The sequence below is a fragment of the Dunckerocampus dactyliophorus genome, chromosome 6 (genome assembly GCF_027744805.1).
Source record: "Dunckerocampus dactyliophorus isolate RoL2022-P2 chromosome 6, RoL_Ddac_1.1, whole genome shotgun sequence".
NCBI classification, from domain to species: Eukaryota; Metazoa; Chordata; class Actinopteri; order Syngnathiformes; family Syngnathidae; genus Dunckerocampus; species Dunckerocampus dactyliophorus.
In genome coordinates this window covers 21,485,226-21,501,484 of record NC_072824.1, presented here as the reverse complement: position 1 = coordinate 21,501,484, position 16,259 = coordinate 21,485,226, and the positions used below count along the sequence as shown (strand labels likewise).

Genomic DNA, 16,259 nt, shown 5'->3' with positions numbered 1-16,259 from the left:
GAGATTGATTGACAATGGTCTACAGCCAATCAGGGCGCAGAAAACAATGAGCGATATTATTTATCATTGTTTGCGTGTTGATTTATTTTGAATTAGGTTTTTTATATTCTCTGTTGTGGATTAGGGGAAAAAGCAATTTTAAAGGATAAAATAAAATGTAATTCCTTGTAAATTCATTGTAATAAAGTTTTTTGTTTTTTTTTATCTTTACGGTTTTGGTAAATAAACGCTCCGGGCTGCTATTACATAAAATTATGACCAGTGTCAAAGCTTATGTCAAAGCTTTTATGGGAGTGCTCAAGTTTGCATTTTTTATTTTTTATTTTTCAGATTTGCTATGGAATTATATACGGGATGGGAGCCAAGTCTTTAGGGGAACAAATGGGAGTGGAAGAGAACGATGCCGCCTGCTACATCGAAAGCTTTAAGGCCAGATACAAGGGTACCTTTTACGCAATACACTCACTAGACACAGCAATAGGTACACATGCACCATCTCATGTGGGCTCAGGTTTTGGGCTCACTTTTGGTGACAGATGAGCCAACAAGGCAACTGAAAGTACTAGTTACTTCCATGCTGTTCCACTTTTTTTTTTTTAATCCGCTTTAAAGTGAAAAATAAACTGTTGTGTCCTATCTAGTAGAATTAGATACGAAGGTTTCCGGGGTTGGGACCCACGGTGAAATGATGGCTGCACCTACTCTGACCATGTAAATTTAGCACTTTAGGTTATTACTGTTTTTATTATTATGAAATTATTTAGGACTGTGCCTGTGAATATTCTCATGCCGCAATGTGAAGAAACGATCCCTTCAGAATTTATGGAAAGTCCACATCAACAATAAATTCCACCCATTTGTCATAATTATTTTTCCATTGTTTTCTGCATGGAAAACTACAATTATTCTCTATAAAATGTATTTTTTGTTAATATTTTGGGTGTCTGGAATGGAATAATTGGATTTACATGATTTCCTATGGGGAAAAATTGCCTCGGTTTTCATCTGACCTATTGGAACAAATGAATACTAGAAACCGAGGTACCACTGAAGCTGTTTTTGTGTGTGTGTGTTTTAGGGGTCAACTCTTTCCTCAGAGAAACAGTGAAGAAGTGCATCAAGGATGGTTATGTTCACACTCTGACGGGACGTCGCAGATACCTTCCTGGAATCACCAACACAAATCCTCACGTCAAAGCCCACGTAAGCAATAAAACTCACAATGTGAAGTGTGCGGTAGTGTCAGTAGTTTTTACATATAAAAACTTGGACTTTTTTATATGATCGTATGATTTTTCTAAACGCACTGCAATGAAACATTTTAAATCTGTTCTTTTGTTTTCTTCTTGAACTTCTTGTTTTGTCTTCTGCAGGCCGAGCGCCAAGCAGTGAACACAACAGTTCAAGGCTCTGCAGCAGACATCGTTAAACTCGCCACTGTCAACATTCAGAGGCGACTACAAAATACGTACCCGAAAGCGCCGCTGTCTCACCAGCACACACACTCTGGTAACATAACACACAACATAACACCTTGTGTAACATTTGTGATGATGTAACTGTCCACGGTACAGCCAGACATCCTCATAGAGGCGCAACCTTGCGAGGAGGTTACTTTGTGCTGCAACTACATGACGAACTCATCTATGAAGCCACGGAGGAGGATCTCATACAGGTAGGACGATACCCAAAGATAAGACATTTTTTTTCTAGGGAAAAAAAAATTCTATATTCCAGTCAATACGTTCACTGGTCACAACATTAGGTACACCACTTTTGTTCTCTGCCAGGTGGCTCAGATCGTCAAGAGGGAGATGGAGACTGCAGTGAAACTTTACGTGAAGCTAAAAGCCAAAGTAAAAGTAGGACCCAGCTGGGGGAATTTGCAGGACTTGGATATTTAATGTACTATATAAACACCAAGATATATTTTTTTTCGGAGAAAAGTAAAAAAAATAAAAGTAGATTTCTTGTGCAGAAAGGTGTCGCATGGGCATGAGGCCTTGGACGATCATCACACAAAATGAACTTGATCATTTTGCCGGCCTAATTATATTGCCATGTATATGCGTGTGTTTTCCTCGTCGCTCGCCTCCAAATAGGCAGGAAGAGGTTTCACTTTGTGGATTGGTCTGAGCACTGATATATTCTTAGATTTGTAATCTTTTTTCATTGTACTTTTCTTATAATGTTAAAATCCCTCGTGACACCCCTACCAGGTATACTGTGTGTGTGTGTGTGTGTGTGTACACACGCACACATTTACATGCACAGTGTATATAATATAAACACAATACAGTACATAATACATGTTATATAATTGATAAATATGCTTACTTGTGTGTATATAACAGTATTTTTAATCACTGCATAAAGAATGAAATTGCACTTTGTCTAAATGAACTTTATGAACATATTTATTGATTACTGTGCCAAGGTTTTTCTTGTAAAACATTTACTCGTATCTTAACATCTGTATTTATGACATTGCTTGAATGTAATAAACTCATCTTGATGACATCCTCCTGTTAGAAAGTGTGTGACTCACAAAACTCACATTTTATTGATCCACTGAACTTGTCTTCTCACAAGAATTAGAACATTATCAATGTTGTTTTACAGTTGGGACATTCTCTGCACATCTGGTAATGTGTACAAGAGACATTTTGCACAAAATAAAACAAGTGTGAAGGTAAATGTGTTTGAAGGCATGTGCAGGTGGAACACAGATTTGTTTTCCTTCCAAATACCTTGACATGATAGAGTATTCAAAAGGGGATGAGCATGAACACTTTCAACAGAAACAGGGCTGCTTGTCAGATACGCAACAAAAACAGACGCAAGAAGTAAATACACAGCATTGGCACAAAGTGAAACAAAAATCCTGAAACCAGAAAGATGTTGCTTGTTATCCAAGAAATAAAGCAGCGTGAAGATCAATGACGTCTTCATCTACATGATTAAAGGAGGAGCTACAGCTAGCAAGTATGCATAGTCCTGATGTGGATGTGCCTCAATGTGAACCAATGCTTGAAAAAAACAGTAACTCACACTGTCATGATAAATTATGGGTAACGTTGATTTTCTGTAATCGCCAAAATAACTGGCATCTTTGTTGGCATCTCCACTGAGTGATTACACCTCTAAAACAAACAGCTGCAAGTAAATTGTAGACGATGATTGGAGTGTGCATGTTTCTGTAAACACGATAATCAGGCTCAGTGCCACAAACAAAAGGGGGTCTTCATTAAGGCATCGGCACAAGTGGAGCTGTACAATTCATCATCAGAGTTAAAACAAAAAACAGCAGAGAACATACTGTATGTGCACATGTACAGTTAAGTGCTACTCAGGAAGCCTCATGTTCCTCTGTCCCAGCAAAGCAAGGCTGGACTTCCATGAGGAGCTGTGTGCTGAGACCACTTCTTGGTCATTCCAACAGTATATATTTATTAATGTAACGGGTGGTGTGGAGACATCAGGGTGTGTGTCCATCGTGGGAGAAGTAGTACCTAACAGGAGGACCGGGGAGGTCTTCGTCTGTGTCAGTCTCAGGTGCGAATGACACCGTGAGGTCGACGTATTGGCGGCCCACTGCTGGCTTGATCAGTTTCTGCATCCTGTAGAAAAAAAAAAGAGAGTCAGGTTGGAGTCCTAATGTTTGTAGTAGTCCAATTAGGTTATCTTGACAGGTTTGTTTAAGTCTTGAAGCTAAGGACGATGGATGTCGTTATTAATTCAGGCCAAACTAGCATGCTGCCTAACGGGTGCAATTGAAACGGGGAGGGAAAAAAGGACACAAAACGGTGTTCAAATGAGAAAATAAATACTCATCCAACTGTTAGGCTGTTTTATAAAGTACACTACAGCCCCACTTTTTGCAGAGGTTGTGTTGCAAGCCCACCAGCGAATGGCAAAAAAATAATTGATAAACCCATAAAAATGTCAATTTTTGACACAAGGCTCGCACCCCCACCCCTCCTAATCTTCCTGCTAACTTGATGTTTATTCCCGATCAACATTTGCAATAAAAGTAACTGTTGTAATTATTAGAATCAGTTCCAGAGCCCTTCTCTATTCAATTGCCATTGTTCACTCACAACCCAATCCAGTGTCTCGATCCGATCTTCAGGATCGGGATCGGCTGACGATCCGCTGTATTTTGAAGAACGGATGATATCGGCTTCCGCCGTGAGATCGGGCCGATCCGGTTGCTGTATCACGTTCGTATCACTTCAACATGGTAGGTGCAGTAATGCGCCTCAAAGCTGGTTGCCACTTGACACCCGCCACCCACAAGAAGAAGAAAACGCAACACCACCATGCAGACATGTCCGTGTTGTACCGTGGTGAAGTTAGTTTCACGTTGGACATTCAGCTCCGTAGCTACAGCGGTAGTTCCCCCTCACTGTGCCCGGACTGCTGTGTTATTGTGCGGGGAGCTCGCATGCAGTGGCGGAGCTACGTGGTGCCCCCCCCCAGTAGCCATCTAGACATTTCAGGTATCAACTTATTGGTCTCACCTTGGCCACCCCAGTGAATAATTTGTGCCTCCGCCTCTGCTTGCACGGGAAGTGTTGCTCTAACCGCTGGTTGTTTACACTAGGGACTGTCAATAAATTACTATTGTGCTGAAGAGAGTTTTTTTTTTTTTATGTCATATATTCTAAATCACACCATAAATTGATCTATAACCATGTGAAATGATTAGCCCTACCCAAAAAGTATTTTACACAACCATTTTTTTCAATTTTATCTATTATTGGATGTATTTTTTATTAGATTAGTAACCTGACTCAGAGAGGTTTGTTACAAAAGCCAAACAATATTGTTGGTCATGCTGTGTAACAAAAAAGTAACTTCAGCAATACTTGAGCTGCATTATTTTTAATGCTTTGAAGAAATGTTTTCATAACCGTATTAAATTCCACAAATTAATGTTTGTAACAAAAGCTTATTATTAAAGGAAAAAAAAAAGACATTTAATTATAAAATCGTTAAAATCTACGTGCAGATGATAGTGTTGTTTTTTTTAAGTGATCTTCCGTGGATGACAGGGCAAACAATTGGGAAGCAGCATCTATTGGAAGGGCAGCCACTATTTGAACTTCACAATTAAATCTTTCAATACCGGCGTATTTATACATCTTTTACGTTTTTTTGCGTGAAAGGCAAAAAGAGGTGATAATGCAACTCTGCACTAATGCATTAACATTTCAGAGCACGTTTACGACAGAAAAACAGCCACAAGGTGGCAGAAGTGCATTTCATAAGAGCTTGCAGGGATCATTTGAATGGAAGAATCACACATGACAGGAAGGAGGATGTGAGAGAGCGTGGAGGAGTGTAGCGTGCAGGTTACGCTTTGTAGGGAAATTTTTAACGCATGCAGACGCTCACACGCGTGCACAAGCAGTTCAGTTCCAAATGTGAAAATTGTAAATAGTCCATGGTGTTCTATTTGTAAATTGTTATTTTGATGTAAAACAACCCATTTTCTGTGTTATGTTGGTATAGTTGTTTAGATATTTCAGCTGTCACAAAAGCAAAAAAAATGTGTGTCAAAATGAAATGTATCTTTCCACAAAAAGCTGGTTTTCTCCCCTTTTCTAGTCGGAAACTGATATTTTCCTGAAACTTACGTATGTTCTACTGCTGATTACTAAAGAATGGAAAAAGATGGAAACAAACTTTTTTCCCTGATGAAAGATGGGAGTCTTATCTTTCTTTTGGTAGGTTCCATGTTTATATAGCCGTAGAACACAATATTCTAAATAAATGGAATGTTTGAATTTGAAGCACTTACGTCAGTTTAAGTCTCTTTGTGTGTCCTGGTATAACAGGCACATAGATCATCTTCACACCATGGACCACCATCGTGGGTTCAATTCCATACTTCTCCTAAATATATACGACAAATTGTAGTGAAAATATGATAGGGGAAAAAAATGCCAATGACACAGCACAAATGTTCCTCACCCTGACTGCATTCATGAAGTCTGACAAGGTGAAGTCCTCACGGCCGGTGATGGTCCAGCAGTCCCAGATGGAAAAGTAGATGTTGTCCCTGGAAGAGACCACATGTTTGGGAATTACATTACAATTTAAGAAGGTATTAAAAACACAAGTCCCAACTTCATCCAACTGTAAACAGAAATGCATGAGACCGATGGAATACATTGTGGATGTCTATGCCCATGCATGTGATCACTGCAAAGACAGACTTTCCAATGAATGTACAGTATAGTTTCATTGGGTATACCTACTGTTCTGGCTGGTGTGTATGTTGGAGATGTAGATTATACATCACTATCCAGTTAAGTTGTACGAAACAAAGCATTCTTTTCATTGGGCAGTGACAATGTACCAAATATAATTAAGGATACAAGGTATACATCTTAGTACCTGATGAGTGTCTGTTTGACAGGAGCAGGTTCAGTGAACACCACTACAGGGAGGGCCAAGTTGAAAAAGCAGTTTTTCAAAGACTCAAAGCCATAGCCTCCAACGATCTTTATCAGCTCCAGGGCCACCTAAGACATGACAGATAGGAATGGATACAACCCATCAAATTCACCAACACATTACATCCACTGAAAGACCATGACCCTCTCCTTACCAGTCCTGCCACGGCGGCTGTTGCCGTGGCGATGGCGGGGATGATCTTGCCAGCGATGCGTTTGGTCTTGAATCTGTCAGCGGGTTCAATGGAGTACATCTTAGCTCTGAGGGCAGATGCTGATGTAACAAAGTCCACGTGGCCGTTGCTGTCGTCGTCCTTCTCGAACTCCAGTGCCGTCATCCGTAACGTCTCTAGACATCGTATGAGAACAAAAACACTCTGTAGCTACTGCTTTAACATTCATTAGATACTGCTAAAGACCTTCCTTGCTGTACCTGGCTTGACACCGTCGCCAGTAATGGCCTGCTGCAGATGCCTGATGGCCTCCCTCTCCTCTTCACTACTTAGAGGCATCTTCATCTGATCAGGCTTCTTTGCTGCCACGTCAGTCTCTATGGGCTGTGAGGAAGGCAATCATCCAAAATGAATTGAGAGCATTAAAACGCTTAGTTTTAGAATCCGCATTGGTGACAATGAAGCATACTTTGACAGAGGGCTGGTATTCTGGGATCTTGACAATTGAAAGGATTCTAGCCACAGCCTCTTCAGAAAGGTCCTGGAAGGAGAGTAAAAAAAGCACTGAAGCCTGTTGTTTGAGTATGCACATGTCCAAGTAGGTGACCTACCCTCTCTGAGTAAGGAATGCTGTAAATGCCAGCAAAGAGTCGGGCAGTGCTGACAATAAAGCTGAGGTGCCTGAAGGCAAAAGTGCAGTTTGGTAAGCTGAGTTGTGAAGCACACAAAAGCTGTAACATCAAAAGCACTTTACTCACATAGGATCTTTTAAATCAAATTCAATGGGTGCTGGTGGTCTTTTGGGGGACTGCCAAAACAAACCTGACATAAAGAGATAGTAATGTGCTTTGTTGGCAATTGCATTTGTTTGTGTATGTATTTTGGAGAAAACTTACTTCCATCTTTTAACCTTGTGTCCAGTGGGAAAGAGTGCAGAAGCTGTAGGGCCTGTAGGAACAGCCAGTTCGTTCAAAACGTTAATAGTGCGTGTACGCAAAAAATACACGCAAGTATACATGGAGCTTCATTGATCAGATCATTCCACACAGTATACAGTGAGAACTGTATTAAAAAAATCCACCAATTAAAAAATAATAATACTCTAATAACTCACTTTTGATTGATATTGATGAGAGGTGTTCGTAATACACAATATGGACAAAAGTACTGGGTCATGTGGCCATGATAGGTACAGAATTTCTAAGATTTTAGGAGAGTCTGACAATTATTGTTCATTCAGATAAGAAGTGTGTCCTTTTACTTTTGTCCAGTGTGTTTCTGGCGGTTACTAGGAGTGTCACGAGACACTCAGTTCACGAGACGGGACGAAACACGAGATTGGGTCTGTGGGAACGAGACAAGACGAGACTTTAACATTACTTTAAGAAAAGTACAAAGAAAATATATATGACAATATATTGCAATTGTCTGATTTCATTTCAACTACGTTACCTTGCATTGCTCCTCACGAGGCTACACTCTTCTGCACTCTGTGTGTATGCTACCAGCCCTGCCTCCACCCACCAAGACAAAGAGACTATATGACTGACAAAAGGGCTCACGCCATTCATGCCGTTGTTCTATCGAACAAACGCGCCAGGGTGCTGAAACCAATGCACAGAGTGAACCTCTTCTTGCCTGTTTGGAGGCAGGAGACAAGGAAAACAGACACGCATGCACACGGCAATATATTGAGGCCGGTAAAATGATCCCGTTCATTTTCATTTATTGTGTGATTCATTCATTTTTTTTATCGTCACAGTCCTAGTGCCCACGAGACTGTTTTTTTATGAACAAGAAATCTTGTCACGTTTTAATCTTGCGAGATCTTGTGACACACCTAGTGGTTAACGTCTTTAGTTTTTCGAATGATGCAGTTCAGCTCTACAATAAATTTACTATTTTATTAATTAACTGTACTACATCTACAATATAAAACATATTATGGAAAAATAACAATGTCATTTACTTAGTTGTCAGCAGCCTTCAGTCCTTATGCCTCATTACCTTTCTCTTGAAATACTTTTCAAATTTCAGCCGAGCCAAGATTATGCATTGCTCCCAATGGTGGGGCCGCCTGTTCAGCAGTTTAATGACTTGGAACGACCCCTCCAAACTTTCCCCTGCCTGCATCCTCTGTACAGACACAAAAAACACAAATCACTATGGAACACTCAAAGGAAAAGAGTGTTATAGCCAAGATAAAAAAAAACAAGACTTTGTACCTGTAGCACCAATTCAGCTGATGTGTGGGTCTGCCAGAACGAATTGTACATGGAGGGCTTCTGGACAAACGCATTCTCAAACTAGAAGAAATGAGAACATTAGCAAACAGTAAACATTCTTACTTACTTACATGGAACAGGAATTTGATTGTGCAGTGAATTTGATTTTTTTTATTATTTTTGTGTGGGCCTACCTTGTCTCTGGCCCACTGGATGGTGTGTTCTATGACAGATGGGAACGACTTGAGGGTGCAGAATGGGATCTCCTCTTCTGGTGGGTCCCTCTGGTAGAGAAAGTTCAAAGAATTAAGAGGTACGTCTTAACTCTTCAAGAGAAGAATGTGTGTGTCTGCACATGTACTCACATGGCTATTGTAGGATTCTGTCAAATTTGGCACAATTATTTCTGTGTGTCCCTTAGTTCCCATGGTCCCAGAGTCAAGGAGAGCTCTCTGATTGGATACACAGCGGCTGGAGCAAAAGAGTCAAATAAGCTTGCTTCCTTTACTTCTAAATATCTCATAATTACTAAGAGGTAGCAGCTAAACCCACCTGTCCACATATCTCCTGGCCTCTACATTGTCCAGCGCAGTGACTACCAGGTTCAGCCGGGAGTAGAAGGAGTCACTATAGATGCCTTCAGTAGCCGGACACACCTTGTTGAGATGCGCGTCCACCTGTAGGTCAGGGTTGATTTTCCGGGTGGCTTCTGCTGCTGTTGTACTCTTTGGTTTCTAAATGAATGACAACAGATCAGGTCATATTTTAATGATTTAAATAATTCATGAATAAATTGTAAATATCTGAATATAAAATAATGTGCATATTTACAAACAGTTTATATAAATACACAGTTATTATAAAGTAAATATAAACAACTACCTAATATATGGTATCAATAAAAAAAGAAAAAAAAAAAACGTATTTGATAACATTGAAAGGTTTGTCCAAATATGACTGATACTGTATAAATATCAAATAAAATCATATTTCTTTATGAATTGTAAAGTTTATATAATTAAGAATAATTTAGGAAAAATTTAAATCTTGATAGAATCGTCTCACCTGTATATGTTGTGGTCTGAAAAGGAACTGTCTATTCAGGTTGGACTTTTCTATGAGGTCTGGATCTGTTATACACACCTGAGGACAGAAAAATATGGCGTGTTAGATTTTCATCTAGTATATAATAAGATCATCACTGCATGACTCAGAAATGTGGTTAAACCCAATGAAAGGTGAAGTACACCTCTCCTGAGCTACTGGTCAATCCCACTCCAAGCAGGGCAAAGTTTTTCAACATTTCACAGCCTATGGCACCGCAGCCAACCTGCAAAGGAGGACATTTAGACATTTACAACCTGAACGTGGTGGACTTTAAAAACACTCTTCATGTACTGGCCTATACTTACCATAAAGACCCTGAGTTTATGCAGCTCTGCGCATAGCGATTGACCGATGCAAGCTCGCAGTCCATCATAGCGGTCTCCCCGAGAAAGAAACTCATCAGCAGGCAGAGACTGAAGTGGCTTCACTATCTCGATGGCATCGAGATAAAACTACGCAACGAAAAACAAAAAATATTTAAAGAGCAGACGAGACAGAAAACAAACCTCAGAGGTGAGACCTACCCACTGTTGTAGCGGTGCAAACTTCCCTGTAATGGCCTTAAGAATCTCCTGACTGGCGATGCCACCTACAGCTGCCGCTAATGGAGGAAGGGTCCCGTTGGCCGTCCTCGACAGCCACTGCACCAACTCAGCATTCACAGGAGCCTGAAGGTGGAAGGCAGGGAGTAGTGATTAATCTTCATTTACACGAGTGAGACAAAAACCAACAAATTATTAGAATTTTTAAGTATTACACAAAAATGAAATAAAAGAACTTACTTTGTTCCTGAGTGTTGCATTCACTTCCTCTGTTATCTTAAGTAGAAGGTCAGCATCCTGTAAACAGCTGGTGGCATCAAAGTAACAACCCTCAAAAAGGAACGTGGCAACTTTTGACACACAAAAAAAGTAGCAACATAGACATATTTTGTTTACCCAGTGTTGGGAAGTCTATTGTGCTGCTCCTGGAAGGTGTCCAGAGCCAACATGGCAGCATGGATCTGTAGAGGGGCCTGATGGGTAGGAGGAAAATAATAGTAATAGTAATAGTAATACAGTAGTAATAGAAGAAAATGTAAGCATAAACAGTACAGTCAGTCCTCAGAATCCTTACCTCTGGTTTACTGAAGTCTGGAGTCAAGACCTGAGGATCCCACAACTGTCTTTTCATCGTTTCCTGAAAATTTTGCACAAGTTCAGGGCCACAAACAAATATATAACGACTATTTGTTACATACACTCCTGATCAAAATTTTGAGACCAGTTGAAAACATTTTGCACTTCTCAATCTTAAGGAGGTTATAAGTAGAGCTTCACAATGCAAAAAGAACAAATAGTAGTGAGACTAAGAAATTTTGAGTTAACAATTTATTGCAAACAAGCATTAATGAAATAGGCTGTAGCTGATCAAAAGTTTAAAACCACCACCTTTAAAAGCCAAAATCTTGGCAAAAATGTGCATTCAATGTGATTTTCTGTCAGGTATTTACACTGTTATGATCTCTTGGTGGCAAAGGCAAAAAAGCTTTCCCTCTTTGAACATGGTGGGATTGGTGAGCTGCATACGTAAGACCTCTCGCAGCGCGCCATTGCTGCTGAGGTTGGATGCCGTAAGTCATTTTAAACTTCTTCAAAAATCCTGAGGGTTATGGAAAAAATCCTGAGGGTTATGGAACAAAAAAGTCAAGTGGTAGACCCAAAAAAATGTCACCAGCCCTGAGCTGGAGGATCGATGGGCTGTCTGTCAAGACATGGGACCATCCTTGCTCCAAATGAAGGCTGTTACTGGTGGCGAGTGCAGTCCAATAACGATCAGACAGCATCTGCGAGAGAAGACTTTTAAAATGAAAAAACGTCTTCAAAGATTTTGTCTCCTTCAACGCCACAAAATTGACTGTGCACGGGAGCACCAAACATGGGACACTGAAAGGTGGAAGTAAGTTTTATTCTCTGATAAAACAGTCCTGATGCCTTCCAAAGTTACTGGCATGACAAGGAGATCCCACCTGAGTTTTTTGAAGATGGCACAAAGGAGGGGGCAGCATCATGATCTGGGGTGCTTTTTCCTTTAACGGAACGATGGAGCTTCAGGTTGTGCAGGGGCGTCAAATGGCAGCTGGCTAAGTGGAGATGTTGCAGGAGGCATCCCTCATGACAAAGGACTTCTTCCAGAGGAATAACTCCACTCTTTAGGACAATCCTTCATGTTCCCATGATCTAAAGCCAATTGACATTTGGGTATGGATGGCAAGTGGATACCCTCCATGAAGCCACCTTCACCATCTAAAGCAACATTCTCACGAGCCTCCAGGAACAATGGCATCAAGCATGACCAAACCAATTTTTGAAGTGAATAACAAGAATGGCACAGCTACTCATTACTGAGTCCTTTTTTTTTTAATTGTATTTATATTTTAGGCAGGAGCTATGTTCTTCAACTTTTGATCAGCTGATGAACAACCTATTTCAGTTTAATGGTTGTTTGCAATAAATGGTTTACTCTAAATATTTTTTGTCTCACTCCCATTTATTCTTTTTGCATTTTGAAGCTCTACGTAGAAACCTCATTAAGATCCAACAGTTCAAAATGTAAATTCTTGCAATTTTTCAACTGGTCTTAAAATTTTGATCAGGAGTGTATTTTCAGAAGTGTCGTGTCAACTTACAAATTTGTATATCTTTGGAGTTTTCACAAGGACAAAGAAACCACCATGTGCATATGCTTGTAGCTGGGATGTGTCTCCTATTGTAAAACTGTGAGGGGAAAGGACTAACAACACACAAACCATATAGGGCTCACTTCATTACCAAATCACCTTGGAATCTGAATTTCTCCATGTAGTGATACCTGTAACCTGTCTTGCAGTGCTGTTGAGCTCCACCATGCCGTTGACCTCTCTAAAGACGACACTCTGGCCTGTCTGGAGGCCGTGAGGTTGGTTGTCCAGGCAGGTTACCACGCCAAGATTCTCCTGAGCAGCATAACGACAACAACATTACAAGAGGGCACTGGAAGGCACCGATGTTCACTTAAGACTACAAAAAATGTCACTTGTACCTGAGTGATGCTTTGGATAAAAATCTCCTTGGGTTCCTCTCCAGTGGGATCGGACACTTCAAACTCCTCTCCAAAATCACAGAAGACCCGTGCACAGATGCCATATGTGTCACAGCCAATGAACTGCCATGACAATGTAGTTTATATCAACATTTGACTGACTGTGTTGCCATGCGTTTGTAGCAGAGACTTTTGCTATTGCTCTACTTTGTATATAAAAGGCCTACTCTGATGGGGGGGCATTGCGAGTGGCAGAAGTCATTCACTCTCTTCTTTAGGCTCAATCTGGCTTCAGTCAGAATCACACACTGGAAAAATTAAGCATAGGGGAAAGTTTCAACAGGTAGAATCAAGAATAGATGTATGCTGTGTTTGCTGTAGTAAACATACAACCGTTCAAAATTGAATCTTAATCAAAGACATTTTTCTTGACACCTTAGCTTTCATGGAAAATTATTGAGTGAGTGAATGAGTGAGTAAAGTAATACCTGATACATTCGGAGAAAGCTGAGATCAGTGTTGTCATCCAGCGGGGAGACGGATGTATCAACATGGACATATGGGTTCAACTCTTCAACTCGAGGGCAAACTGCCTCTGCCCTGTGGATACATAACACAAATGGTGATTTTTTTTTTTCCCAAGTCAATATGCTTTTTACCTTTTCTGCTGGCTCAACACATCGTCTTTGAGAATGAAGAAGTTGGAACCCAGATCCCGGGTTTCACACTCCTTTGTGTCATGAAGGGTGACTGCCTGTACAAAGGACATCCATCCTTAATATTTACATACAACAATTGCAATAAGAAACTGCAAACACATGATACAGCAAATGAAATGTTAGTTAGAAGAGCCTACCTTCACACCAGCAAGGACAATATTCTTTGCTGTGAAAACACAAAGTTGCTTATTTTCAGATCTCCATTTGTATGTACAAGACACATTGGACACTTTATTGTACACCTGCACAATCTAATGAGATCCATATAAAAGAAAACATCAGCCTTTGCAAAGATAATATTGCCCAGTTTTAACAATGTTTATTAATGTGGTTGTAGTTTGTAGTAGTGCACAAGTACACCATTAACGTTTCCTTTATTATTCCTGTATTTAATTTTATTCTTCTCCAATTAGTGTTATTGTGTTTTTTACTGCCACCAAGAGCTCCTTACTGCATTTTACTGCTAATATTTTTCATCAATGGTGGTTAAAAAGTAACCATAAAGGTCTTCTGTGCTGCATCACACTGAGAGCTGTTCACAATATTTTACCACACCTACATAGTATTATATTAATATATAAGGTAATCAAAATATTAGGAACACCTCTCAGTATGATTTAGTACTGTTTTATATCACATGCAAATAAAATTCAGTATTCTTTTATTTATGAAGGTAGAACTGCTGATAAAACTCTTGGACTGTGCAGATGTACCTAAAGTTGTACCAGTGAGTGCATGTGACAATGACGTGGTAGCCTACCAATCTCTATTCCCAGCCCTCCCAATCCACTGAGGAACACTGCGGATTGGGCCATCTGGTGCATGGCGCTGTCTCCCAACACATACCGCTGGCGACTGGACAGAAAGAAAATCGTTCTGCAAATGTCACGTGACCGATTATGTTGGAAGCGTCATACGTCACAGCACGTATTGATGGTCTGAAACTTGAATTGGTGGCTGCCATTGCTTTGACAGGCTATTTTGGCACTAACTTGTGTATATAATAACCACCAAGCTATTGAACAACATTGACTTGTTTAGTGACATAGATTGCTTTGACTTCAGTCTTCCACCAGATGTCGCTAATGTTGCTTCACGCTGAAACACCAATGCTCCAAATCTGTTCCGGCACAATTTGAAGGAAAGCCTCAAAGTTTCATGAGGCTTCACCCGCCCATCTCTACTTTACTTTTAAGAAAAGTACAATAAAAAAATATATGAACAAAACATTGCAATCTACTCATTTAATTTCTACTATGCATACTACCAGCACTGCCTCCACCCACTGAGACAAACATACTGTCTGACTGAAAAAAGGGGCTCACTCCTTTCATGCCGTTGTTCTATGGAACAGCCGAGGAGCTAAACCCAATGCACAGAGTGAACTCTCGTCGTGCCTGTCTGTCGGTGAGAGACAAGGAAAACAGACACGCATGCACATGACAATGTATTGAATGGCAAAATGATCAAGTTTATTTTCATTTATTGTGTGAAATTAATTAATTAATTTACTATTGTTCCATACCTACTGCCCACGAGATCTTGTGACACCCCTAATTAACTTTTACTTTTCTCATGTAGCACTTTAAAAGAACGGGACAGCTGGCACACCACTGATTTTCTGTCCATTATCCCATTTTCTATTCTTGCAAAATGGCAACTACTGATAAGGTTTTTCCACTTTCAGCTTTTTCCCTGTCAGGGTTCACCACAGCGAGTCAATAACACGGATGGTTTTGGCTTGGTTTTTGTTATGCCTCATGCCCTTCCTGACACAACCACTGTTGACAACATAATACTGTACTGGCATAATTGACTGATTATAGGCTGCTTCTGGGGTGATAATGCACAGGCAAATTATCCACTGAGGATTTGAGGTAATAGGATCTCAGTCTGAAATAAATAACTGACATTTCCTTACGAATGGCAAAGACTTGCCTGTAAAGAGAGTCGTCTATTTCCATCGAGTCTTCAGCCATGATGGGAGGGGATGGGGGGTAATCAACTGCTGGAGAGATAACGACACGACCTATTAAAACAAACAGGGGTGAGCAGAGGAGCTGTCAAACTATTCTTGCTATTTCGAGCGCAACCATTTAAAAAGAACAACGCCCCGAGGTTATAGCTGAAAAGCAAACGAAACTACACACCAGCTTAATGTAGTTATCTGTAATGTAAGTAGCAGCTAGTAATTTTAGCACATAAATGGAACTGCTTCTCTTTAGACAACAAAAACATATATTAAAAAGTTAGCTTAAAGCTCAACGTTAGCAGGTGCTGCTAGCTAGCCTAGAGACTGCGCCTAGTGCCGGTGGCGAGGACATGGGATATGCGTAATCGATTAAAAATAAAATAAAAGCAGAAACTCACTGCCGAATGAGGCAGCTGATATATTCATTATATTTCTGGTAGAGTATGTTACACTTCGATGTCTAACAAGAAGAAATATTTCATACGTTGTCAGTGTGCACGCAGAGTTGTGGCGAATGAATGGCTGTGACTGGTTAGAAA

General features: G+C 40.3%; 2 protein-coding genes across 13 annotated transcripts in view; one reads left to right on the top strand and one right to left on the bottom strand.

Moving 5' to 3' along the window:
• Nucleotides 1–2,510, top strand: part of polq (polymerase (DNA directed), theta) — an 18,614-nt gene extending 16,104 nt beyond the window's left edge. For 3 of the 5 annotated variants that reach the window (XM_054777925.1, XM_054777924.1, XM_054777923.1), the window contains 5 exons: nucleotides 331–442; nucleotides 1,079–1,203; nucleotides 1,374–1,509; nucleotides 1,575–1,675; nucleotides 1,791–2,510. In XM_054777925.1, the coding sequence (XP_054633900.1) occupies nucleotides 331–442; nucleotides 1,079–1,203; nucleotides 1,374–1,509; nucleotides 1,575–1,675; nucleotides 1,791–1,904 (588 nt within the window). In that variant the 3' untranslated portion in view covers nucleotides 1,905–2,510. Of the gene's footprint in view, nucleotides 1–330; nucleotides 443–1,078; nucleotides 1,204–1,373; nucleotides 1,510–1,574; nucleotides 1,676–1,790 lie in introns of those variants that run through there. The other 2 variants (XM_054777926.1, XR_008570579.1) reach the window with 2 other exon arrangements.
• uba6 (ubiquitin like modifier activating enzyme 6) lies at nucleotides 2,410–16,259 on the bottom strand. 8 transcript variants are annotated; one of them, XM_054777933.1, is made up of 32 exons: nucleotides 16,205–16,259; nucleotides 15,687–15,756; nucleotides 14,509–14,603; nucleotides 13,886–13,914; nucleotides 13,689–13,783; nucleotides 13,518–13,629; nucleotides 13,257–13,337; nucleotides 13,030–13,152; nucleotides 12,820–12,943; nucleotides 12,638–12,741; nucleotides 11,086–11,148; nucleotides 10,908–10,984; nucleotides 10,752–10,818; nucleotides 10,494–10,637; nucleotides 10,275–10,421; nucleotides 10,112–10,192; nucleotides 9,928–10,005; nucleotides 9,415–9,596; nucleotides 9,228–9,333; nucleotides 9,057–9,146; nucleotides 8,863–8,943; nucleotides 8,645–8,773; nucleotides 7,534–7,585; nucleotides 7,396–7,459; nucleotides 7,249–7,318; nucleotides 7,107–7,178; nucleotides 6,898–7,021; nucleotides 6,620–6,813; nucleotides 6,406–6,533; nucleotides 5,980–6,067; nucleotides 5,807–5,901; nucleotides 2,410–3,620 (listed from the first exon to the last, which is right to left on the bottom strand). In XM_054777933.1, exons 2-32 carry the CDS (start codon nucleotides 15,725–15,727, stop codon nucleotides 3,479–3,481), a joined length of 3,078 nt encoding a protein of 1,025 aa, XP_054633908.1. In that variant the 5' UTR covers nucleotides 15,728–15,756; nucleotides 16,205–16,259; the 3' UTR covers nucleotides 2,410–3,478. The 8 variants fall into 8 exon arrangements, with proteins under 8 accessions (XP_054633908.1, XP_054633907.1, XP_054633905.1 ...); XM_054777932.1 differs by having other exon boundaries at nucleotides 15,687–15,753; nucleotides 16,205–16,247; XM_054777930.1 differs by having other exon boundaries at nucleotides 15,687–15,777; nucleotides 16,205–16,245.

Excerpts from the sequence above, each read along its gene's own strand:
- uba6 (XM_054777927.1), bottom strand. The coding sequence starts at position 16,146 with ATGAATATATCAGCTGCCTCATTCGGCA. Across the intron at positions 13,153-13,256 it reads CGCAATGCCCCCCCATCAGA|TTCATTGGCTGTGACACATA; the intron begins GTAGGCCTTTTA and ends TTGTCATGGCAG. Across the intron at positions 6,534-6,619 it reads CAGCCGCCGTGGCAGGACTG|GTGGCCCTGGAGCTGATAAA; the intron begins GTAAGGAGAGGG and ends GTCATGTCTTAG.